Source organism: Ambystoma mexicanum, chromosome 3q (genome assembly GCF_040938575.1).
Source record: "Ambystoma mexicanum isolate Mex_15411 chromosome 3q, UKY_AmexF1_1, whole genome shotgun sequence".
Lineage (NCBI taxonomy): Eukaryota > Metazoa > Chordata > Amphibia > Caudata > Ambystomatidae > Ambystoma > Ambystoma mexicanum.
Genome location: NC_090926.1, coordinates 1,068,290,030 through 1,068,316,456, shown reverse-complemented (window position 1 = coordinate 1,068,316,456; position 26,427 = coordinate 1,068,290,030). Strand labels below are relative to the sequence as shown.

At 47.9% G+C, this 26,427-nt stretch overlaps 1 protein-coding gene across 2 annotated transcripts in view; it reads right to left on the bottom strand.

Moving 5' to 3' along the window:
• PYCR1 (pyrroline-5-carboxylate reductase 1) overlaps positions 1-26,427 on the bottom strand; it is a 209,674-nt gene that overhangs the window by 86,389 nt on the left and 96,858 nt on the right. For both annotated transcript variants that reach the window (XM_069655308.1, XM_069655307.1), the window contains exons 3-4: positions 5,987-6,057; positions 5,478-5,657 (exon numbers count right to left, since the gene is read on the bottom strand). In XM_069655308.1, the coding sequence (XP_069511409.1) occupies positions 5,478-5,657; positions 5,987-6,057 (251 nt within the window). The remainder of the gene's footprint in view (positions 1-5,477; positions 5,658-5,986; positions 6,058-26,427) is intronic.

Here is a 26,427-nt window from a genome sequence, read left to right as displayed (position 1 = left end):
TCTTCCACCACGACACCTTGAGTTGGGAAGTGGTGTATGCAGAAAGTGCCGCTAGGTGGACCTTAATGGAATTGAACACTAGACCTGAATCCAATAAGTGGGTCAGGTATAGAACAATATGTGTGGGAGAGCAGTCAATTGGGTTGATGCCTTTCCCTCTGCACCAGATGACAAATCTCTTCCACTTGCTAGAGTAGCAGTGGCGAGTGTTAGGTTTTCTGGCTTCCCTGAGAATGTCCATACATCTCTGCGGAAGCAGTAGATGTCCGAATTCTATGATCTCAGGAGCCAAGCTGCTAAGTTCATGTTCTGGGGGCATGGATGCAGAGTCCTGCCCTTGTCTTGTGACAGCATGTTGTACGGGCAGGGGAGTTTCACTGGGGGAGATAGAGACATCTCCATCAAGTGAGCGAACCATGGCTGTCGGGCCCACATTGGGGCCACCAGTATCATGGTTACTTGTTCCTGGTGCATCTTGTGCACCACCTTGTTGAGAAGGGGAGTCGGGGGGAAAAGCATAAACAAATTTCCCTGACCATTGCATCGACAGACCGTTCCCCTTGGATTGGTTCTGGGGGTATCTGGAGGCGTAACTTAGGCATTGTGAGTTCTCCAGGGTTGCGAATAGGTCTATTTCTGGGAATCCCCATTGTGTGAAGACGTCGAAGACGATGTCTTCGTGCAGTCGCCATTCGTACTCTTCGGGCAGGGGGAAATCTCTGCTGAGTTTGTCTGCCAGCAGATTGAGTTCCCCTGGTACATGTTCTGACAGTAGGAACATGTTTTGTTTGAGAGCCCACTTCCATATATTTTGGGCCAGTTTGGACAGTCCTGGAGAGTGGGTGCCCCCCTGCTTGTTGATGTAGTACATGGCTTTGGTGCTGTCTGTATGGACCAACACAGTTTTGCCTTGTAGGTGTTCCTGGAAGGCTTTTAGCGCCTTGAACACAGCTAGTAGCTCTAGTAGATTTATGTGTTTGGATGCTACGTTCGGAGTCCACACTCCGTGAGCAGTCTGATGGGATAGGTGGGCCCCCCATCCTGTTAGGGATGCGTCTGTGGTTAGAGTGGCTTCTGCCGCGGGTGTGGCAAAGGGTTTCCCTTTTTCCAGGTTTTCCTTTGTCCACCATCGTAGCGAGAGAACCAAGGCCTGCGAGACCACCAATGGATCGTCCCATAATCCGCTGGCCTGACACCACTGGCTGTTGAGCCACTCTTGCATAGGGCGCATGCGCAGGCGCGCGTGAGGTACCAAATAAATACACGACGCCATCATGCCTAGCAAGCGCATTGCTTTGCGTACCGTCACCTCTCGACCGGTCACATATTGAGGGATCTGAAACAGCATGTTTTGGACCCTCTCGCTTGAGGGGAAGACGAGGCCGTCCTTTGTTTGAATTAGAGCCCCTAGGAATTGTTTGATTTGGCTGGGGTCTAGGCTGGACTTCTTTTCGTTGATGGAGAAGCCCAACTGGAACAAAAGGTCTACCGTGGGATGGACAACCTGCGCAGGTGGGCCGCTGCCACTGCCAGTACCTTCGTGAATACCCTTGGTGCTGATGCTATGCCGAAGGGTAGCACTCTGAACTGGTAGTGTTTGGCCTCTATCATGAACCTGAGGTATCTTCTGTGCGCTGGCAACATTAAAATATGGAAGTATGCATCTTTCATGTCCAATGTTGTCATGTAATCTCCCTGTGATAGCAGTGGGATCACTTCCTGTAAGGTCACCATACGAAACTTCTGGGGTTTGATAAACTTGTTCGCTGGGCGCAGATCTAATACAGGGCGCATGGTTAGATCTTTTTTGGGTAAAAGGAAGTACACTGAATAAATACCTTCCGTTACCTGAGATAGAGGCACGACCTCTATGGCTCCTTTTTCCAGTAGTTGTTGTACTTCTTGGAGAAGGATGGCAAGGTGTTCCGGTGTCATGCGTCGTCCCCTCGGGGGTCTGTATGTTGGGGAACTGTTGAATTCGATGCAGTATCCGTGGGCTACGGTGGAAAGTACCCAGCGGTCTGACGTTATTCCCTCCCATGCTGGAAGAAAGGATGTTATCCGGCCCCCGACCGGTGTTGCATGGGAGGGGACGCGAATCTTCGCGTCACTTGGTGTTGCTGGGGGCTTGGGAGCCTCTAGGGGTGGACCCCCGACCTCTCCCTTTGCCCCTGCGCTGGCCTCTTTGGCTGTACTGCCCACTATTGGTCTGGTAACTGGTGGCAGGGTACTGTTGCTGCTGATTCTGCTGTTGGCGTTGGCCATGAAAAACGCGTTTGTTGCCATAGCCGCGTCTGGTAGTGGGCTTAGAGATCTGGTCAGAGTTTTGATAGTATCAAACTCTTTTTCAGCCATTTCCAGAGCCTCATCCACCGCTTTCCCGAAGAGGTTTGAGTCATCAACAGGTTTATTTATTAAAGACGCCTGTGTCTCCGGTTTGAACCCTGAGTTGCGCAGCCATACATGGCGTTTTAGGAGTATTCCCTGAACCAGAGAACGTCCCGCTGTCTCAGCAGCATCCAGAGAGTTCTTTACAATACTCTGGTTGACCTGGGTTCCTTCGCCAATAGTTGATAGCAGGCGTGTACGTAGTGGTTCCGGCGCTTCTTCGGCGTCCTTGCGCAGTTTGGCCCACTGCGCGTCTGCGTAGCTAGCTAGCAAAGAATTGTTGTTCGCAATTCTTGCCGAAAAGGCAGCCGAGGATGTTACTCTTTTAGCAAGGGCATATAACCTCTTGCCCTCCTTGTCAGGTGGTGCCTCACTGGTGGACAGCGGCACCCCTGCCCTCTTCCTTGTATTAGTTACTACAAGGGAATCCGGAATGGAATGTCCCCTGATGTACAGCGGGTCTGAGAGTGAAGGAGTGAAAAGTTTTTCAATCCTTGGATTAACTCCTCTGATTAGTGCGGGTGTGGATAGCGAAGGGATGATTCTTCTCTTCACTGAAGCGAGGAGGGGAATGGTCTGGCTGACTGGGGGTTTCTCCTTAATTACTCTTTCCACAAAGTCTAATTCCGGAGAGATCTCCCCAGTGTCCAGTTCAAAATGTGCTGCTGCTCTGCGCAACAGGGCATTGAATGTGGGCTGATCGTCAATGGGAGACGTGTTTCTAACAGGTGAACTGTCAGGAGGATTTAGGTTCAGGACGTCAGTGTCCGAATATACTGATGGGGATTGCCAGGGATGAGAAGGTCCTTCTTCTGGATTTTCTCCGAAGCCTTCTCCTACCATGTCTGGGCTGTCTTCCAGACCTTCCTCTTGGTTCTGTCCCTCTTCATTGTCCACAAAATCATCCTCCTCTTCTAAGTATTGTTCCTCACCAGTGAGGTCATACACATTATGGAAGTCTAGGGCTGTGTCCTGCCTCGGGTATTTGGCCCTGGGGTCCTCCTGAGGCCCTTCTCTTATTCTCTTGAGAGTGGGAGGGTTCTGGGTGTTCATAAACCTCTCCATTCTCTCCATGCAGAGATGGAGCCTTTCCATGGTTTCATGGGGTACCCCTGAGCGGTCTAGCGGGGGAAAATTAGTGTCATCTTGCTGAAAAGGGCTCGACCTCTCCCACAACGTCGAGGAAAGTGTCCCGTCGCCTTCCGAAAAGCCTTCCGGTGTGCTGGGGGTCCCCCCGACTGAAGGGGGTAGTCCCTGCCTTTCTTCGGGCTTTTTCGGCGTGTCTTTCGACCTTTGCGTAGCGCTCGACGAGTCTTTCGGCGTACGCTTCTGGGCGTCGGCTACAACGATCCTCGCCAAGCTCTCTGTGACTCGTTTGTCAGCGGAGGGCTGTGTTTTCGACGTTACGGGTGTCGATCGTTCTACGGCGGCGTGCGCTCTCTGCTGGTGCGCGCCGGCTGATGGTTTGGGGGCGGCGCCCTTATTTGCCGAAAGCCCAGTCGCTGGTCGCGGCTGCGGTTGCGAGAGGGGCTTCGAACCCGAACGGTCCGAGGAGGCCGCCGGTGTAACCTGCGTCTCCTTGGGCGCTGATGCTTTCTTCGTCTTCGACGAAGAAGAGCTATGGGTTGTGTGTTTATGTGTTGTATCGTGTGCGTCAGTGTCGCCGGGGTGTTCATCCCCATAAGCAGAGCGTGAGCCGAGCCCGTCGGGGCCGGGGACAGACGACGAAGAGCGCGAGCGCTCTTTAGAGGGGTGTACGACTTCCGAAGCGGAGGTCGTGTTATCACGTTCCTCGTCACTGTCGGTGGTAGCAGCGGCGGGTGAAGACCCGGCCTTCGACATCGCGTAGGCCGCCCACCTCTTGACCCTACAGTCTTTTAGAGTCTTTGGCTTTAGAAGCCGACAAGCCGAGCAACCCTCCTCTTTGTGATCGAGGGGCAAGCAGCGGTTACACCGTGAATGCTTGTCCTTCCAAGTAAACTTGCCCTTACAAAGTGGGCAAAACCTAAAGGGTGTCCTCTCCATAGCCGAGGCAATAAACCGTGATAACTACCCCCAGGGAAAGGAAGGGGAAAAGGAAAGGCATTCTCAGAAAAAGAATCTGAGATGTCCCACGACCCCACTCTCCCTACTGTATTAGGCCTGCGAGGCCAGGCCACGTGTTCGGCAACGCCGAAGGATCTCCTCCGCTCGTCGCCTCCGTCGAAGATCTTGCTTGGCGGAGATAGGCTTCACAACTGCGTCAAGGGAGGGATCGATATATTAAATCCTTAAACAGGAAAAAACGACCAAAGGTCGAGGAGATGGAATCTGCAATGTCTCTCGAGGAGCTTGGCGTAAAGGCGACCAGTAGCTGGGCGGAAAAAAACAATCGGAGGGACCTCGACGCGTGAGGGATTGTGGGTACAACACACGTCACTATAGGGATAGTATTTCAGACACGCCTTGTCGACGTCCCTTTTCGACTACGAAAAACAAAATGCAATACTCCGCAGTGACCACTGGATGTCGGACCTATGCACAGCATGTGATTCTAAGCAGATTAACAAGCATCAGAAAAATGGATACTAAAGTACTGGAAGTCTAAAACTGCCCCCACGCTGAGTGAATGGAGTTGGTGTATACCAACAATAGGGAGAAACCTGCATTGCCAGTGTGAACACTACATGTAGACCTAAAGATATTTGTAGCCCACCACGTGCCTATATGGCATCTGATGGGGGAGCAGTGAGAGAAGCTGAAAAGGGGCCTAACTCAGGAGAAAAGACAGAGGGTAACTAAAGGGTAATTAGAATTGGCTGTAAGGTGAGTTCGGAAGAGTCAAGTTGCTGTGATGTATGACCATATCAAGACTGGAATATGTATGTCAATGTGTTGTATTGTCTACCACGCTGAAATAAAGTTTAAAAAAATAATTCAGCAGTCACTGCGAATTACCACCCTCACCCGGCCTTTATTTTGTCTCTGGGAATATTTGTGTTGCACAAGTAAATTCTTATTGAAGATATAACTTAGCACAGCAAGTGACATATCAGTGAAATCCCATAGTCCCTCCTTCTGCCCAAGTCGCCAGCCATGTTTTGCGGTACCTTTTCTATGGAGCCTATAGTGACTCCAGCTGCACAGGACACCACCACGTGCCGGTCCTCAATGTCAGAGCCGATCTCATCCAGCACAAAGGGGATAATGTGAGGTTTCACTGCCAGGAAGAGCACATCGCTGTTTTTCACAGTGTCCTTGTTGCTTGTGGTAAAGTTTATACCAATTTTCTGAGAAGGAAGAGAAAAATGAAATAAGGCATTAAAAAAAAAGACAAAAAAAAACAGCTTTCCGTCACCTCCCCCAAATCCAGCATTTGATAAGTACCCATAAACTCCCACTCTTGCTTTCCCTCCAGCATTAGCAAATGTTCCAGCTCTGCATCTTTGCATTCTCCCTAAACTGTGATGCAGTGTTCTGCCCTTTTCTGCATCCACTCAGCTCATCTTTCCGAAGCTAATCTTTTGTACTATTCTGCCTTGTCCAGGTAACCAAGATATTAATGCATGTTTGAAGTAGCCCCATCTTACTCACAACAACCAGTAGCTAGCTTTCTTACCCGGAGACCTGTCACAGTGGGGAGATCTGTATCTGGAGAACTTGCCAGAATCTTGTGCGATGCGAGGACCCCTAGGAAGAAAATGAATTTGATATGAGACATTCCCTCATGCTTGAATTTACAGACTGACATAGGTCTTCACGTCATCTCTGGACCCACTACAGATCATCCAATGGCAACATAATCCAGTGATGTGCACCCTGAATACAACCAGGGTTCCATGTGATTTCGATGACAGGCATTTTTACGACTGCCTTTTTCTACATGTACTATTACGAAAAAAAGACATCAAATTTGTATTATCTTCTTGGGGTGGGGGCTGGAGGGCTCAGGGGGAATTGTCCCTCTGACCCCCCCCCCAACCCCTTATCTGGCCTTTCCCACCTCCCCAAAAATGTTGATGAGTTTTTCAAAATAATGTCCACATAAAAAAGGCAATCAAAAACATGCCTGACGATGAAACAACGGCATACCAAAATCAGTACCCTGCACTCAAATTCTCAAAAGCAGCCAGTTGGGTCTGTCCCTATACTAGAATGAATAAATAAATAAAGTACTACTATGTCTAGAGTATATCCCAATATTGAGATATTCATGGCCTTGTGCATATAGATTATGGAACTGAACCAGAAAGGAAAAAGTGGGCTGCGCAGAGGGTTGTCTTAAAGGCACAGCAGGGCCTGTGTAAGGCTCATGCACCACAGCATGTAGCAATCCCCTTAAGGATTGTAGATGTACTCAGATGGGCTGTCAAGTAGCAAGGTTCATGGTGTCCTATCGGAAACCAAAGGCTGAGGCCCAAAAAAAAGTTCACTTGTTCATTCCAAAGTAGAACCGCTAGTGAACGCGCCATTTAGGAAGGTGCTAAACAAGAGTATCGTGGCATGGGTAGGGGCAAGGAACTGATCATTCACTAAGAATGGAGTCACATCAGGCTCCGCACTTGAGCAACCCTTCACCCGACCCTACAGTGGAGTAAGGAGGGGTGGGACAGATGGCTGAAGAATGAACAATAACATAGCTTAGGGTTTTGTGATGAATCCTGCAGATCCCTCACTGAAACCCTTCTAGGTGGCCAGGGAAAGGCAGACGTTTCCTGATCCCTGACCTTGGGGGTGGTGTACTGCGGGAAGATCACCTTGAAGGAGACAGGGCCCAGGGTGGTGAGGAGATTCCATGGGATGAGACACAGTATTTATCCTTGGAAGGGAAGAACCAACCTTTTAAGAGGTATCAAGACATGTAATGGCTTATTGTCGTTATGATGTAGTTGAACCCCACATTAAGCCTTTTGATGTGGGCAAACGGGTGTGACATTTTTAAAAACACCAAGGAAGGAAAGACCATTGGTGCCTTCCAAGGTTAAAAAATCCCTCTTTGTCTCTACTATGACATGTAGCAAATACATAATGGCTTGAGTGAACAGCCTGGTCCTTTTCAATTAAACTCCTGTGAGGTTTTCATAAAAATAAGTATATAAAATAAATAAATCTACCGTACAAATTAAAAAGATGACAAGAAGGCAGCAAGAGTGGTTGCAGCAGTAGCAGAAGCAGACAATGGTGTTGTCAATCTAGGCAGAATTGGGTGAGACAGAGGGACGCTGGGACTTTGATCAAGCTGATTTCAGATTTCAGATGCGAATCCTGAGAGACTCACGTTTCCCCAAAATCTGAGGTGCAGAGGTTGCACGAGGGAAGGCGTGAAGGAAGACTGCTTTTCCACATGTGAACCTATCTGCAGTGATTGCGCAGTAAGAGGCGTGCCGGAGATCGTGGCTGGAGAGTGTTGTGCAGCCGAGGGTACCAGGAGCGAGAGGAGCTCCTTGACTGCGTGGCAGGATGGAAGACACCTTCATCGAGGAAGGGTATGTGCCCAGACGAGACCTGAAGTAGTCCAAGCCAAGCAGCATGCAAAGGAAGGAAAAAAGAAGCTGGTGAGTGTTACCAAGCGTTCTGATCCCTTTGCGCGAACAAAGGCAGGCAGCTGTATCCAAGAAAAAGCACTTGTATGCATGTATTCAAGCGACCGTTGATTGGCAGACAATGAGAAGCCTGATAAGTAGCATTCGCGTATAAGCAAACATTTAATTCACTTGCGTAAGAGTAAAAAGCGTTTGAATATGTTGATTGAATACTAAAACTCTTGAAAAAAGACAAAAGAATGGTTGCGTGTGCCTAAAAGTGATTCCAAGTTAAAGGCAGAGAATCAATTGTCAAGTAGTAGAAAACAATGTTGCACTGAAGTTAAGTGACTGAACATTATTAATTGTAAATTCAGGGAACAAGCATTGCCCATTCAAGAGTGTAGAGAGTATTTCCCAAACCCAAAGAGTGGTGCAAGCATTGCCAGAGGCAAGAACTGGTCAAAGATTTTTCCCTTAAGGTTGGTGTAACTCACATTGCTAAAGCAATAAGGAATAGCTGCAATTATATCCTTAAGGGCATTTTTTTTTGTTTTTTGCTTTTATCATTTTTATGATTTTGCAAAATTGTTGTTACGTTTCATTTCTTTTCACTTAATTTCCTTTTTTTCGATTGTTTATTTCTTGTTAGCCCGTCCGTTTGTGGGTATTTTCAGTTAACAGTTCGTTTCAGTTCGATTCAGTACTATTCACTGACGTTGACCAAACCTTTCTTTGCGCATTCGTCCAGCGCGGCATTAAGAATTTTGGCTGTTGCTATAGACCACGTGGTCCGTGAGCCACTCATTAAACGGGACCACCACACTTCTTCATCATACTGTGAAAAGGGTTTTAATAGAGGACCTAAAAACGCTCTTCTCCATTTGATGGTCTTAAGGGCATTTTGGTTGTTAATGCAGCAGGAAGACTAGAGTGGCAACGAGGCTGCCCCTGTAAAAGGCGAATGTTCAGAGGAAGAGTGTCTTGCTTACAAGCACTCAAGTTAAACCAGCAGCCTTCACTGTGGCACACCCACAACACTCTCAACTCTCACCGCGCCCCACGCCCGCCAGTCCAAATGAGAGACCACAAACAATGAGATAAGTAGCCCAGGGAAGCACAATCTCCTCACTAAGGAATCATTGCAATTGCTAATCTGCATCCCTCACTCAGGGAATTCTAAATAATAGCAGTCTCCCACTACAGATGTAGTCCCAAACTAGGTATAACAAACCATCGATGACTGCGACATTGCGGAAACCCACTGTATTACATGCTCTAAAATACAGCCCTGTGAAGCCTAGGCCTCCCTCCCACCATGCAAGATTCTCAAATCTAGGTTTAGCCTCCTTCTTTGTCCATTATATGATGAAGCCTACTACATTTGAAACCTACATTTGGACATTTGGATCTTGTCTTCTTTGTAAAGTTGTTCAAAAGGCACCAAAACTATTGAAGCTGTAGTATATGTTGATCTGGCAGAAAGACGAGAGTGGCAAAGAGTTGTTCCTTCTGAAAGGTGAATGTTCAGAGGAAGAGTGCCTTGCCAACATGAAGAAGCTCAGGAGCACTAATGTGAACAGTGTCTTTTATTGAAAAATGCTACTAGTCATAAAGTTTTAAACTGTTAAAGCAGTGGTTAAAACCTTTGGTTGTCAGTAAATTTGAAACTTCAAAGCCCAGTTGAATGCAGAACACCGTGGGGCAGGAGAGCAGACCTATCTGGTGAATCTAACCTGGCATGAGAGTTACCCAGGTAAAAGCAGTGGTGCTGTGAAGTCATCCTGACAGTTATAAACTATGCTACTTAATGCTGTGAAAAGATCAAGAATCTGTGTCCTTTTGCCTTGGCAAGCAGTGTGTTTTTTTGTGTGAATCTGACAAGAAAGACATGCATTACTTACCGAAAAAGCATTTCTGATGGTTGTATCTGCTTAGATTCACATGCTGTGCATAGTCCGACATCCAGTGGTAACCGCAGAGTATTGAATCTTGTCTTTCGAGAATCGAAAGGGGACGTCGACATGGGCGTGCCTGTAACACTATCCCTACGTGACGTGTAGTGTAGTGTACCCAAGATCCCTCACGCGTCGAGGTCCCTCCGATTGTATTTTCTCTGCCAAGAGGGGCCTTATGACTATGGCGAGTGAGTACAGAAAAGAGAGAAAGTAGTAAGACGTCTATGTTCCTTCCATCCGAGCGGGGAGGAAGGGTGGGCGCATGATAATCTAAGCAGATACAACCATCAGAAATGCTTTTACAGTAAGTAATGCATGTCTTCTGATGTGTGTCAATCTGCTTAGAATCACATTGTGCACATAGACTAGCAAGCAGTACCCGGAGTTGGAGGTGGGTTGTGAGAAGGAACAGTAGTGAAAAGATGTCTTAGTACTGCCTGTCCCACCTGAGAATCAGACCTAGAATGAGTGTCTAGGCAATAGTGTTTTGTAAAGGTGTGTACAGAAGTCCAGGTTGCTGCTTTGCAAATGGACTCAAGGGGAACATTTGCAATGAATGCTATGGACGCCCCAGTGCCTCGAGTGGAATGTGCTCTAGGCTTGAAGGGCAGTTCTCTCTTTGCAAGGTACTAGCAGAGTGTAATACAATTGACCATCCATCTAGAAATAGTGGATTTGGAGACTGAATCTCCTTTTCCTGTGGCCACAGACACGAAAAACAGATTAGTCTTCCTTAGTGGGTGAGTTCTTTCCATATAGAACATGATAGCTCTGCGTACATCCAGTGTGTGCAGGGTTCTTTCCCCCAGGCTTGAGGGATTTTGAAAGAACGTTGGTAGCTCTATTGACTGGTTCACATGGAACTTGTAAATGAATTTAGGCGCAAATCTAGGGTGAGTGCGCAAAACCACCTTGTCTTTGTGAACTGTTACAAAGGGATCTAGAATAGAGTGCCTGCAGTTCACTTACCCTCCTAATGGAGGTGATTGCTATTAAAAAAGCAGTCTTGAGGGTTAGGTTCTTAAGACTTGCTTTGTGCATGGGCTCGAAAGGAGCTCCTATAAGCCTAGTTAACACCACATTTAGGTCCCATCCGGAAGCCGGGTTAGAAATGGGAGGGTGAATTCTTTTTACCCCTTCCATGAAAGCCTTAATCACTGGTATTTTCCACCACGACACCTTCTGTTGTGATGTTGTATATGCTGAAAGTGCCGCTAGGTGCACCTTTATTGAGTTGAAGACCTGAATCAAGTAAGTGAGTTAGGTATAGGACAATGTGAGTGGGAGAGCAGTCGATTGGGTTGATGCTTTTTGAGTTACACCAGATGACAAACCGTTTCCATTTACTAGAATAGCAATATCTAGTGTTAGGTTTCCTTGCCTCCCTGAGGATGTCCATACATCTTTGAGTGAACTGCAGGTGTCCGAATTCTATGACCTCAGGAGCCAGGCAACCAAGTTCAATGTCTGCGGGCATGGGTGAAGCGTCTCCTCTTTGTCTTGCAACAACATGTTGTACAGGGCAAGGCAGTTTGACTGGAGGAGATAGGGACATCTCCATCAAATGAGCGAAACAGGGTTGGCCGGCCCACATGGGAGCTACCAATATCATTGTAACTGCCTGGTGCATCTTGTGCATGATCTTGTTGAGGAGGAGAGTCGGGGGGGGGGGAGCGTAGACACATTTCCCTGACCATGTTATCCAGAGTCCGTTCCCCTTGGATCCGTTCTGGGGGTATCTGGAGGCGTAATCCTGGCATTAGGCGTTTTCCAGGGTCGCAAACAGATAGATCTCTGGAAAACCCCATTGTGCGAAAACGTTGACAACAATGTCGCCATTCATACTCCCTGTGCAACGGAAAGTCTCTGCTGAGTACGTCTGTCAGAAGATTGAGTTCCCCTGGAACATGTTGTGATAACAGGAACATGTTGCGTTTGAGAGCCCACTTCCAAATGTTCTGGGACAGTTTGGACAGCCCTGGAGAATGAGGGAGACGAGGCTGTCCTTTGTTCGAATTAGAGCCCCTAGGAATTGTTTGACTTGACTGGGGTCTAAGCTGGATTTTTCTCATTGATGGAGAAGCCCATGTTGAATAAAAGATACATCGTCTTTTAGGTATTTGACAGGCATGTTTCGTAGGAGTCCCCTGTTATGAGCCAGTCGTCTAGGTAAGGATAAACTGGAATGGACTGCCTGCGCAGGTGTGCTTTCGCTACTGCTAGTACCTTTGTAAATACCCTTGGCGCAGATGCTATGCCGAAGGGTAGTACCTTGAACTGATAATGTTTGTTCTCTATCATAAACCTGAGGTACTTTCTGTGCGCTGGCAACATCGAAATATTAAAGTATTCCGGAGTTGCCATGTAATCTCCCTGTGTGAGCAGAGGAATTACTTCCTGCAGGGTAACCATGTGAAATTTCTGTGGTTTTACAAACTTGTTCGCTGGGCGCAAATCTAGAACAGGGCGCATGGTTAGATCCTTTTTGGGTACAAGGAAGTACACTGAATAAATACCCTCCTTTACCTGTGATAGAGGTGCGATCTCTATGGTTCCTTTTTGTTCCAGTATCTCGACTTCTTGAAGAAGTATGCAAAGATGTTCTGGTGTTAGTCTTCATTGACATGGAGGTCTGTATTTTGGGAATTGGTTGAACTCTGCATAGTACCCGTGGGCTATGGTCTTTAGCACCCACTGGTCCGTGGTTATTCCCTCCCATGCTTTCAGGAATGATGTCAACCGGCCCCTGACCGGAGAGGCACGGGAGGGGACCCGAATCTTTGAGTCATTTGGAGCCTGAGGCAGGAGAACCTCTCGGGGTCGGGTTCCTGCCTCTTCCCTTACCACACCGCTGTCCCCTTTGTGGGTACGGGTTATTGCATGTATTGGCTCCCTGTGAAGGGTATTGTTGGTGAGTGGAGCGTGGGCCATGAAAAAAACCTTCTGTTTCCAAATCCTCGCCTTGTGGCAGGTCTCTTTGGTCCAAGCTCTTTAGGGTTTCATGTTTTTTCGCGGTCTCTAAGGCTTCATCGACTGCCTTCCCAAACAAATTGGATTCCTCCACTGGTTTGTTTAGAAGAGACGCTTGTGTTTCAGGTTTAAACCCTGAATTACGAAGCCACGAGTGTCTTTTGAGGAGAATGCCTTGAGTGAAGGCTCGGCTGGCTGTCTCGGAAGAATACAAAGTGTTCTTTACAATACTTTGGTTAACCTGCTTACCTTCAGAGACTGTGGAAAGTAGGCGGGTCCATAGAGGTTCTGGAGCCTCCTCTGTAGGCCTTCTTGTATTAAAGCTGATTGCGCATCTGCGTAACTAGCCAATAGAGTGGTGTTATTGGCGATATGCGTGGAGTACTGCTGCCGCTGTGGTAACCCTCTTACCCAGGGAATAAAGTATTTATCCCTTCTTTGTCAGAGGGAGCCTTGCCTGTTGAAAAAGGGACCCCTGCTCTTTTCCTTGTGGCATTGACTACCAAAGAATCTGGAGTGGAATTACCTCTAATATATAGAGGGTCTGACGGAGAGGGGCGGAAGAGTTTTTCAATTCTTGGGTTTACACCCCTCGGAAGAACCGGAGTAGACAAAGATGGAGCAAGAAGTTTTTTAATCTAATTGAGTAGATGGATGGCTTGGCTGGGTCGCGGCTTCTCTTTGAGTATATCCTCAACAAAGTCGGCTTCAGGTGCTGCCTCTTCCTTGGCAATTCTAAAGTGATCAGCCGCTTTACGTAGCATTACATTAAATGTTAGTTGATCATCAATAGGAGAAGGATTCCTCGTAGGGGTATTCTGAGGAGAGTCCAAGGCCAGAATAACTGGGTCTGGCTCTTGTGGCTCTGGGGATTGCCATGGTTGATGGTCACCCACATATGGCTCCTCCCCCCAGCCTTCAATAGGATCATCCTCAATGGGCTCATCTCCAATGGGCTCATGTTCCTCCTCATAAAAAGCATCATCCTGTACCTTAACTGGTAGAATGTTTTCTTCAGTAAGGTCATAATTATATATGTCCTCTTCTAAAGAGGGGTCAAAAAGCCTTGGAAATTTAGATCTTGGGTTAGCAGGGCTTTCATCCCTTAGCCTTCGTGGTGTAGGTTGTTCTGCACGTGAAACAGTTCTCAAACATTTCCCTAGTCCAGACTGACAATCTAGAATGGTCTAGGGGTGGAAAGGTGTCTCTCATAGTCTTCCGTTGAAAAAGTGCCCCCAGCACCCTCTTCCGTTGAACAACAGAGCTCTGTGCCTTAGCGTCAAAGAAAGTCCTTCCTCTCCCTCAGAGAAATCCTCTGGTGGGACCAACGAAGGTGGGGTATCCCTGTGCCCTTCCCTCGACTTCTGAACACTATCCTTAGATCTTGGTGGATCTTTCTGAGACTTTCTGAGAGTGCCTAGCCTGCCGTTTATGGGAATCGGCGGCCACAATCCATGCCAGGCTTACCTAGACGTCCTCACCCGTTGGGAGATGCGCAGGTACATCTGATGGTTGTAAGGGAGTCTGTTACGGCAGAATTTATCGGCTGCCTTTTGGCGTAACTTTTGGCGTCTTAGGTTTTTCATCGATGTACGCTTTCCCATGATGCGTGTTGACAGAACTATGTGTTTTGGGGGTAGCGCTCTTTGTCTTGGATTGCCAGTCGCTAGGTATGCATGCGGCTACGGGAGGGCTGCCGAAATCGTTGATCGGCGGGTATCACTGGAAGGACCGGCGCACCCGCTGGCGCCAAAGTATTTTTTGACGTAGTCGAAATAGGCTAGGGGTTGTGTGCTTAGTGTGTGCTTAGTGTCATGCACATGTCTGTCTTTGTCGCCGGGTTGTGACTTCCCCATAGCAGAGCTTACACCGTGCTTAGCGGGGCCAGGGACAGACGATACGGAACGCAAGGGTTCCTTCAAAAGGAAAGGTACACAACCTCTGATTCGGAGGGCTGATAGTCACTCTCGCCGTCGTCACATTCAGTGGTAGCAGCAGTGGGAGAAGTCCCGGCCTTGGACATACCGTAGGCCGTCCACCGTTTTACTCTACGCTCCTTCAAAGTCTTGGGTCGGAGGAGCTTACAGGCCGCACACCCTTCCTCTTTATGATCGAGCGGCAAGCACCGGTTACACAGTCTGTGCTTGTCCTTCCATGGGAATTTGCCCTTACAAATAGGGCAAAATCTAAATTGAGTCCTCTCCATAGCTGAGGTAACACAGAGTGACTAAGACCAACTGGGAAAGATGGAAGAAAGGGAAAGGTGTTAGGCAGAAACCTGTGCAGTTCCCTCTGGGACCACTGCAAAAGATTTAAGACTACAGGTGTTTGGCAGTAAATCCACTTGGTAGCAGTCTGTACCACACAGATTCACTTGGTAGCTGTGGCTGAGCAGTCAGTCTTCCCTCAAGAAGAGTTAGGCAGTATACAGAGTATTCACAATAGGTCAAGAGAACACAATAGAACAAGTAAACACTGACCAGGGCTCGGTGTAAAAAAGATATAATTATTTATTTAAAACCATCAACAATCTAGAAAAACACACAGGCACTAATAGTAAGCAATTCAAAAACACGGTCACTAAAAGATATACACTCCCTTAAAAGGATATTAGACAAGTCTTAAGTAAAGCCCCACTTATTTTCAGACAGCGGTGAGCGCTTAACGTAGATGGCACTCTAATAATTCGGTTTAAAAGGGAGAGGAAAACAGAGAATAAATTGAAACAGATCCCAACACTTTTTCACAAACACAACAAGAAAGGAAGGCAAAGTAACACCGTGAATTCAGAGTCAGTAGGCCGGATCCGCTTTAAGAGTATCAAAACGAAATGTGTCCAAGGTCACACGGTTGCAGTGCACAAAAGTCTTGCAACGGTTCAAAAAGGAGTTGGACCAAAGAAAGGGACCAGTTAGAGGGTCAAGGCGGCCAGCCCAGTCCAGAAGGTTAAGGGGTTATTATTACCTTGTAGCAATCTTTAGAAAGGGAGGCCTAGCGGACACGGTACCTTAAAGTGGTGAGAACGCTCCAGCGGGGGCAGTTGTTCCTGGCAGCGGGTGCAAGTCGGTGCTTCGTCCGGGGGAAGAGAGGATCTTGTCATGGAAGAAGACAGGAGTCTGTTGCATTGCCAGGGAAGAAACCAGCCGTGCAGTTTCTCAGGTACAAGGAGCGGTCTGGTGATTCGCGGTTCAGTGGGGAGTGGCTATCCGGCTGCCGGGGTGCTTGGCACGGGCAGTTCGACCACAAACCGGGCTGGGGTGCGAAGAAAGAAAGGAAAACTGGTTGTGCCCACCAGTCAGGGGAAGAAGCCTCTCCCGCCGGGAGATCTTCTCTGTCGTCGGGAAGTGGTGAGTCGGTTCTGCAGGGCTCCACCGGTGGTGTTGTCGTGGTAGGTAGGCTCAGCTTCTCCCTCGTCGGATTCTCAGGTCCTGTGGCGACTTCTGAAGTTCCAGTCCCCAAAGCCCTGCTTTTATGCAGAAAACCCCCATTCACTCAGCCTAGCTGTCACTCAAACATGCTAAGTGGTGAGCCGGCCGACTCACCACTTGGGCCAATCACACAAGAGTGCGACCTGAGTTACCAAGTTAACTCGGTCCAGGGTGCCTAAACCCCCTCCCACACCCCCTGTGGTACCCAGACAGAGTGGCACCACTTTTGGAGGCTTCTGTGGAGAAGCCCGCCAAAAAGTGGAACAAAGGGCTCTACTTGGGTTGGAGTCACAGAAGAGAACACAAACTCCATTTTAGAATCGAGTCTTGGCAAAAAATACCAACCGGCAAATTAATATTAATTAAATAAACCGGCGGTATGTTCGAGGCTATGAGAATTAAATCATTAAAGTTGGTAGCCTCGAACAATGGGAAAATCCCATAGGAAAATATTTGCGGTCGAATATAAAAAGTAGTTTCCACTGCCACCAGCCAAAACTTGATCAGGGGGGACGGAGACGTGCCCCCTCGACTAACAGACCCCGGGGCAATCGAATTGTCCCGACCAGTACGTCCACAATATGATGGTTTGTACTGGTTTCTGTTAATAATTTGGGACTAGTAAAGCCAATGGTGACTTTACATGCCCTCCTGGGAGACAGTAGTCAGTCCCAGGGTATGGAGTCTATGGTGAGGTGTCACTATGACACCCCTGTGTCACTGCACGGAGGGTGCTGTTTAACACACATAGGAAAAACACATGAGACCCTATGGAGTAAAGGACCCCATAGCCCATAAAACACATTACCAGTCAAAGGAATACCATAAATCATGTCCAAGAGTGGGAGAAAAAGAGTCTCACTCTTGGCAGGAGGAAAAAAAAAAAAACTCCAGAAATCCAGAAAAGCTGCTGGGGGACTCACTAGGTTAGGAAATTCAGCCTAAACAGAGAATTCTCCCTAACAAAAGGCATTTTCAGTTTTGAAACGAAATGTCCACCCCGACTCCACTCTCCCTACTGTATAGGCCGGCGAAGGCCCGGCCACGTTGTCGGCAGCGCCGACAGGATCACCTTCTGTCGAATCTCTCAGGTCTTCGGCGGAAACTAGAACAGCCGCCGAGACAAGGGATGGAAGGGGTGAAATTGAATATTTCTATAGAATAAATCGACCAAAGGTCATTTGACAATAGCAACGTTCTTTACGAACTATGCATAATGGCGACCAGTTATCTGGGCGGAAAAAAACAAATCTGAGGGACCTTGATACACGAGGGTTCTTGGGTACACTACACGTCACATAGGGATAGTGTTACAGGCACGCCCATGTCAACGTCCCCTTTCAATTCTCGATAGACAAGATACAATACTCTGCGGTTACCACTGGATGTCAGACTATGCCCAGCATATGATTCTAAGCAGATTGACAAACATCAGAACTGTATTTCCGCTTGACATTTCCAAAGTTGTGGTAAAGCATTGTGGCCCAGAACATAATTGATGCTATTTGATGAAGTGCAAATTAAGGAAACAGAATTCTTTGTTGGTTGAACATTCGACTTTGTGACACAGTGAAGGAGCCAAGAACTGAATTGAAACTTTGCTGTAAAGCCGGATTTCCTGGTTTCTTTATGTTGACCATTGGACTTGAACCCAACTTGAAACCTGGGGAAGGGGAGCTCAGCCAGGTAACAAAGAGAAACTGAGCATATGAGAAATACTGGTGTTAATGTTTGTTGTGAATTGCCATATATGTTCTTGTGTAGTTTATGCTCAAGTGTGAGGGCCAGATATCCTTTGTTAGAGTGTTTCCTTTAGTTTTTGATACATAGGGAAATCCTCAGAGTAGGGATAGTGAGGCGTTTGTTGAAACCTAGGATTTAATAAAATGGCATATTTTGAAAAATCATCCAAAAGTTGTCCACCTCACATTTCCGACCCCTCACAATTATAGTAGAGGCTGGGACCACACTCTTCATTGGCATACAGAGATGGGGGAGGCAAGTGTAAATGGGTGTAATTTCAGATGGGTCCCCACGTTGGATGACGGTATTGGGTTAGTGAGGGCAAGGAGGGACTTGCCCAATTTTGAGCAAAGCCAGTTGCTGCAGAGACACAGATGAATAGTCGCTGTGGGGCTCTTGTGGCACGACCCTAACAGAAGATGCTTCGAGGTAGAAAGTCGAATCAACCAGAATAGAACAAAGCGGAACTGTGGGTTGACATACTGGAGCGAGCCCACTCATGCGAATGCTGCCAAGACGTGTAGGGAGCAAGGGGCGAATATCAGGGGTGTATGCGGCACTGCAGGCAGTAAGGGTGGGCAGGACATTAGCAGTGAAGGCAAAGTGGGAGAGGGATATAGGGCTATCCATCAAGATAAAACATGGACGAAGATAAGGGCGCAGGTGCGAAAAACCTCCAGGAATGCACACTTCCAACTTGTTCAGTTCTTCTACTTGCATAGGGCGTATATGACGCCAGATAGGATGCATGCTATAGACTCAGTGACTCATGAGTGCCCACGAAGCAGGCAAGGTCATGCCGATTTCTGGTGTATGTTGTGGAGCTGCCAAGTGATTGTGCGATATTGGGGAGAGGAGTTAGGAAGCAGTAAAATGCTGCTCGAGAGTAATTATGAGAGCGGACATGGGGTGTGTTTGTGGGGACTTCTGCTGGGGACGAAGAAATACAGAGTAAGGTATAAAATTACCAAGTTCCTATTAGTCCTAGCTAAAAGACGGATAGCAATGACATGGAAAGGGGCGTTGGGCCCGCTGTCGAAACACTGGATATAGGATATACACAAGTGGGGGTGGGCAGAAGTGGAACAACTATGCAAATATAGGGACCCTGAGGGGGAGAAGGACCTGGAAATAATTGAACAATTTGGCTTCCACAGAGGACTTGAAAGCCCTGTGAACTGGAATGGAAGGGAAATGGATAGGAGTCTTAAATAATTAAATAATGGAAAGCACACAGTGACATGTAACTCGCCTGGAGGAATGGTAGAGCATCTGCAGACAATGGGATATTGTGAAGATGAGGAGGGTGGAGTGGGTTGTTGGGGAAAGGGAGACGGGGAGGGAATTGGGCAGGGGCTTGGCACGGGTGGGGGGCTATGTTGCTTGGTTTTGGAAAAGTTGACTTTTGTGGAAAACCAATAAAAATTATTTAAAAAAAACCAAACCCAAGAACAGAACAATTCCTCCTGCTGGCAAGTACCTATGTGGAGTATTTATTTTAGTGGCATTTGTATGCAACATTTAACATGCATTTGCGCTGTTTCTTTCACTGCAACTAGTGCTGCTGGCAGGTCAGTCGCACACAGACATGCACAATACGCCTACACCCAGCCCACATCGGTTCAGCTTGCCTTTGGCAATGCAACATTGGACCCAGCATACACCATTCAAAACATAGCAATATAGTATAACAGGTAGTTTATACTGCACCCATTGACACCACAATGGTCTCCCAGTGCGGAGGCTTTCTCCCTGGCTTTTGACTGAAGAAAACATGAGCCTCAGGAGTGCCAGGAGGACCTCACATATTGGGCCCGATTTGAAGTTTAAGCATACAAAATAGAGGTAGACATAAATAATACATCCAAACCCACATAGGACTGATTCAGTACATACCAAGCAGACCCATTTACAAGTAAGAACATAAACTACCAAGAACATATCCCTTTAACTTTATGCCTCAGCCTCCCATCTACAGCCTATCTCTGGCTCAAACCAGGAAGGTCGAGAGCGCATGAACTACAGCAGAGTCATTCACTAACCTCTCCAGTTCCCCAATACTACACAAATACCTCTCCTTGGGGTTTGCAGGTTTCCGCTATCACATCCCTGCACTTTCTACCCCTTTTCCTCTTCTTCCTACTACAGACCAATATGTGGAAACCCCAGGCATTGCACTGCATTTAAAAAAAATACACAACACTCCAGTGAACTTGCCACAATACCATTTAAAGCTTTATTTTATTTTAGTGTCACTGACTGCATAGAGCTCTTTAAGACCACTTTATGCCTCCTCTTATGTTGTTGGCAAAAAATGCTTTCAAAAGGGCAATGCTTTTTATAACTTGACTTAGCAAGGACATCCTTACTGGTTTGTTTACTTTCTTGAGTTTGCCACATAAGAAGGTGCTGCCGAAACATTGCTCTAGAGGGACAAAAGAACAGAAAATGTTTTGAGAAGCAGAATATTTTGTTAGCGTGTCAACTTGCAAAGCTATCGGCATAGACTAGCTACAGAGGTTTGTTATTTTTTGTGGTATTTCCACTCACCAATTCAATCACCTTTCTCCTCCATCGCCAATACTGCCCCCTTGTCCATCCCGCCACCACCTCCTCCTCATCATCTATCCCAGTTTCCTCTTCCTCTTTGGTCCACTTCAGTCCCTCACCACCACTACCTCATCCCAGTCATCCTAATGATCCAATTATCAATTGTCCCAGTTCTCTCCTGTTTGTCCCAGTCCTCCACTGTCCCAGTAATCCCCATTTCCCTCCTTCTCTTCCTAGCCCCACAGTACTCAGTCCTCCATCCTCCTCCGTTGTCAGATTCTGCGCTCAGGAACAGTGTGTAGGCTGGCGTCTCCCTTGGTGGTGGTGGCAGCATAGCGTTGCACAGGTTACCAGGCAAGGAAACATTTCAGAATGACGTCACGCTGCCTGGAATGAACCATCAGGGACTGCTTCTTAAACATGCATTCCATTTTTCCCCAATGGTGAGCAGTCTGATGAAAACGATGGTGTCATCACTCCTTCCCCGTGGTGACTTCTCCCCATTTGGCCAGGTGACGTTAGCCGCTAACTGATCTTGACCCTGGGGGGCAGCTATATGAGGAAGTGACACATTGGGGGAGGCAACCCACAGGGGAATGTCTTGCCATCGGACGAGACATGGTATCCCATTTTCTTGCTGAGGATACTCCTTTCATTTCACTTGCCTTAATGGCATATTGGTACTCCCATTCCACATCTTTTTCTAAAGTTGGTGTATCCAATTGCCAAACTCCCATTAGAAATAATGTACTAGAAACTGAGACGAGGAAGAAGCAGGGAATAGTGAAGATCACTCCCTGAGGAACTCAGTACCATTTCCTCCAAGTTATTCAAAAGCTAACCTGCCTTCCAAGACCATTAAGAATACTTTTTCAAACTCCACCTACAAATTATCAAGAACCAACTTCTCTTTTCATAACAATTAAAATACTGCAACGAGGAAGCCGAGCCAGGTGATGAGGATCAATGAAGAACAGGAATGCAAGACACACTCGGGTTGTAAGTATTTAACGGGCAGCGTGTCATTTAAACTGTCTGCTAACAGAAGGAAGCGGGATGGAGAAGTCTTGTCCTCTCTGTGCCAGCCGAGGGAACCAACACGCTCACAGGAGAAACCGAGGGAGGCAGGCTGCAGAGAACGGAACAGCGCGCAAAAGCCAAAATGAGAAGGACGGCCTCCGCGTTCAGTTACACCAGAAAGCAGCTCCCACTCCCCTTAAGCCAAGATGAATGCAGAGCGAGCGCAGTGGGAAGCCCAGAAGCCTCGAGGCGGAGAACTCAGAGAAAGGAAGCAGGACACTGAGGAGTTTCTACAGGTCTGCTGCAAGAGAAGCAATCCCAGCCACATAGAACCAGTGAGTCCACCTAAGAGAAGCGGGGAAGCCGGGGCATTACATCAGCAGTATTGAAGCAAAACAGAAGTAAACCAAGTCAGTAAGAAGAAGTAAACCAAGTCAGTTAGAAGGAAAAAAAGAAAATATTCCTTAAAAGAACAAACCAGAATAAATGTAAGACTGGCAAGTTTGCAAGTGTGCACAGTACGCATATGAGAAATGCCAGGCGGACCCAAGATCCAAGTTTATGAGAAAAGCCCTGGCAGGAGAGGACCAGGCAAAGTCAAGTTGGAGAGCATACAAAGTACATTATATGAAAGTGTCCTGATCAGGCTATATCAGGACGTAATCAAATTGTGTGCACGTTATTTTGCATCCTCTACGAACACAGAACCAACCATCCTGGAGGTGGAGTAGCCCTTATCGATCCGGAAAGGCTCCCTCAGGGTCATCCCTACGCAGGCCTACTCCTCCTTTTGAATGCCTGGTATGCAGGCTCTCCATCTCTCTGGGCCTCTCTCCAACTATGGCCACCATCTACAGGCCACCTGGCCAGGTCACCCTCTTCCTTTCTGAATGGGCGGACCTCTCCTCTCATCTCCTCTCCTCTCCTCTCCTCTCCTCTCCTGGGCACACCTTGGATGTCCTCCTCTCCTGACATCCCCCTCTCCAACCCTCTCACCACTCCTCTCTTGGACTGACCACTTTCTGCTCTCCTCCCATCCAACCATCTTTCCCCCAGGTGAAGCCTAGCCCAGCACTGCCACCAACCTTCTCTATCATCCAGCCCATGAAGCGTGTGTCAGTGGAGGCTTTTGCTGCTACTTTCTCTCCTCCTCCTCCGACTCCCACTCTGACACAGCCCTCTCTAGCTTGCATCTTCCTATTACCAACACTCTCTATGTCCTTGCTCCTGTCATGAGAATACACCTGAAGCCTACCTCCAAGTGCAACTCTTGGTATGACTCCGACCTCGCCACCCTAAACACAAGTGTAGGGTGGCTGAGAGGAAGTCTAGGGAATCTGGCACATCCTCTGACAAACCGGCCTGTCGTCTGCTCCAAAGGCAATACAGACACTGCTGTTCAAGAAGATAGCCTGCATCCAAGGCCGCATCTCTGCGGCCTCCAACGCGGTCAAACTGGCCAATCCTGCTGCAGTCTCCACCTCGCCTGTTCCCTCCCAGGCCCTCTGCACGGATATGACTTCTCTACTAAAACCTAGGACATTCTGTCCTCACTCTCTCCCTCTCCTATTCTTCCCTCTCCCTCCCCTGGCCCTTCTCTGGCTGCCTCTCCCCCACCGCCTCCCTTCTTCTCTTTCTCTGTGATCACTCCTGATGACTTCTCTAGACAAGTCCGATCTATGAAGTATCATCCAGGCAGGTGCTCCCCTGCTCCTCCAGAACCATCAAGGACCACATTGACACCCTTGCTTCAGCCTTGACTGATGTCTGCAATCATTCTTTTGCCTCTGGAACTTTCCCCTTCCGCTTAAGCACTCCCTTGTGCATCCCCCCTCTTGAAGAAACCTTCTGCTAATCTTTCCTGTCTGGGTAACTACCGCCTGATCTCTATCACTCCCTTATTGGGCAAACACTTGGCAAAGCTGGCCATCTCCCAGCTCACTTTCCACATTGAATCTCCATGACCATCAGTCTGGATACACAGCAGCCAGAGGTACAGAAACTGCTCTCCTGTACACCCGTGAAGACCTGCTCACTAATCTTGATTCTAGTCTTCCTTCTGTCCTCGTCCTACTTGACCTTTCCTCTGCTTTCGACATGGTCAACCATGCCATCGTGATCAATGGTCTCTGTGAGAACCTGGGCATCAAGGATCAGGCACTCGTCTGGTAGACTTCCTTCCTCCTGGCCAGTCCAGTCCCTCTTAGGTCCAACTGTGGTCATTTCTCTCCACCACCTCTCTCTCTCCACATGTGGTGTCCCCCAGGGCTACAACCTTGCTCCCTTGCTTTTCAACCTCTCTGTGGCCCCTTTGGCCAACCTTTTCTCTTCCTTCTCCTTTAACTTTCAGTGTTATGTGGATGACACTCAGCTCTCCTTTAGGCTCTCCTCTCTTGCTCATTCCTGCCTGGCTATCCGCGATTCAGGAATGGTGCGCCTGCACCGTTCCCTGCCTCAGTGCCAGCAAAGACAGATCCTGCTCATTGAGGCCCCTGCCCCCGCTTTCTGCCTTTCACTTTGGTGCCCTCCATGCAACCTCCCCTTGAGGCAAAAAACATGGGGTCATCTTCAACTCCACTCTCTCCTCTGCTCACATCACATCACAGACATCTTGAAGAAGTCCCACTATCGGCTGCACCTTTTCAGAGGTATTCTTCCTTTTCTCACTTTCCCCAGAAGCTGAATGTCTCTAGAGCTCGGGTTCACTCTAGGCTGGACTACTGCAACAGCCTCTACCTCAACCTGCCTTCCTCTACCCTCTGCACTCTGCAACTAATCCAGAATAGGACTCGTATCTCTCCAGCCCTGAAATCTCTCCACTGGCTCCCAGTGGTCGCAAGGATCCAGTTCAAGACCCTCACTTCTCCAGGCAGAGAGTTGGAGGGAGATATCTCTCCTCTGTAGGGGCCTCCCTCTGGAATGGCCTGCCCTCCCCTCTCAAACTCGAGCAGGGTCGCCTCAGGTTCCAGAAGCAGCTCAAGACCTTCCTTTTCGCTTTTGCTTTCTCTCCCTTGCCATCCTGTCTGCCACGCTATCTGGTCACCTGGCTACCCTCAACGAGTACCAGGCTTCCTACACAACCTGCAAGCACCTGCACTGCCCCCGGGCATCTGCGCACGTAGGGGCTGTCCCTGTAACCCTACAGGTCCCTCCACCCTTTTTTGCACTTCCCATAGCTGGCTCCCCTGGCTGCACTTACTCAGAGCAATTGCTGTCCTGCCTGACCGCACTTCCCCCTTCTCCCTCCCCCTGGAACCTCTCCTCCTCCTTCCCCTCCCCCTGGCACTTCCACAATCTGCATGACACAAGGCCTAGTAAGATAGTTTGTTTTCGTCCTCCTTATGTCTCCCTACCTTGTCTTGTCTCACCTAGAAACACTTGTGTACAGGTGCGTTATAAATAACACATCATATCATAGACTGTGTTGATATATATCAAGGAGCGAAAGGAACCTGGCAGTAGAGAATGCCGGTATTCCATCAAGGTTCAGACTGCCATCCAAGATATTGTGCATACCAGTTGCGTTTGATATGACAGATTCAAAGAACTGATATTAAGCGGAGTGAGTAGAATTCAAGGGGAAGGGATGCCCCCCCTTGGAATTGTGAACCTTTGAAACTTATTATGAAATTACACATTTTACTTTTTGAAAATGTGAACACTTCAAGGCCAAAGACATTGCCCTTTTTTAGCTTAGAGTTAGGTTTTAGAACGTGAGGGTCAGAACAGTACTTTGGACACAGGACAGTTTGCTTTCAGCATCTTGACAAAGGACATACCCATTAGTTTTGCTTTATGTAGGGAAATACCTCTTAGAGCAGGGACATAGGCATTTTCCAACCCTTTTGTGTTGAATAAAACTCTATGGCTGAAACCATGAATCCCCTGTGTCCAAGTCTCCTTCCTGAAACTTCACACTGGCTTCTTTGGCTCCATTCTTGGATTCGATTGACTTTTTTGACCCTTGGCCTTTTCCTTCTGAACTCATTCTTGCATTATCCCGTCTGACTTGTTTATTTTCTACATGGATCATGCTTTTCTACTTTCTTTGCTATGGTTTTTCTGGATTTGCTGTGCTGGGATTTTCCTGGACCTTGGTGCTCTCTGGAAGTACTGCGCCGCTTGCTCTTTTGTGTCCTACTTGGAATTTGGTTTTGGGCCCTCTTTTCTCCTTGGCAATTGGTGATTTGGACCCCAGGATTGTGGGTGTTCTTCCTTCTTATATTATTCTTTCGCAATGTTCTACCTCAGTTTTGCATCCATGTGCCGCCCGGGTCAGGTCCTTTGCAAACTTTGTTATATGGACTTTGCATCTTGGTAACCAACCTTGGTCGGTGTTCTGACCTATGGAATGAAATATTGGTATATTGGTGGTAGGAGAAACCATGCAGGTTCTTCGCTCAAGCTCATCTCTTTTCCAGTAAGATGTCAGATTCGGGGGGAGAAGAGTGAGGGATACATGGTTTTAATCATGGTCGGTTTTCTTTTCTTTACAGCCTGCAAATAACAGACAGTGACTCCCGCCTTTCCATCTGCTTTTCTTACACCATGCGTACAAGCACAGTGCAGGTGCAATTATATCAGGAAGACAGCCCCCTTCCCACAACCCCTTCCTGAAGGCCCTGTTGAAAGAAGCGGCAGGGAGACACAAGAGTGGAGGGTTATTGGCCCTTGCCTGCAGACTACAGAATTACCAACGTCTAAGCACAAGAATAAGGACATGCAAGTAACTGCAAAGTCAGCCCAGAAGGCCCAGGAGAGTACCCTCCAAAAAATGTGGCGGACAGGGGATGACAACGCTGCTGACAATGAGCTGGACCCAGCATCAGAGTGTGAAGCAGACGACTCAGAGAGCCCGAGGAATGACCA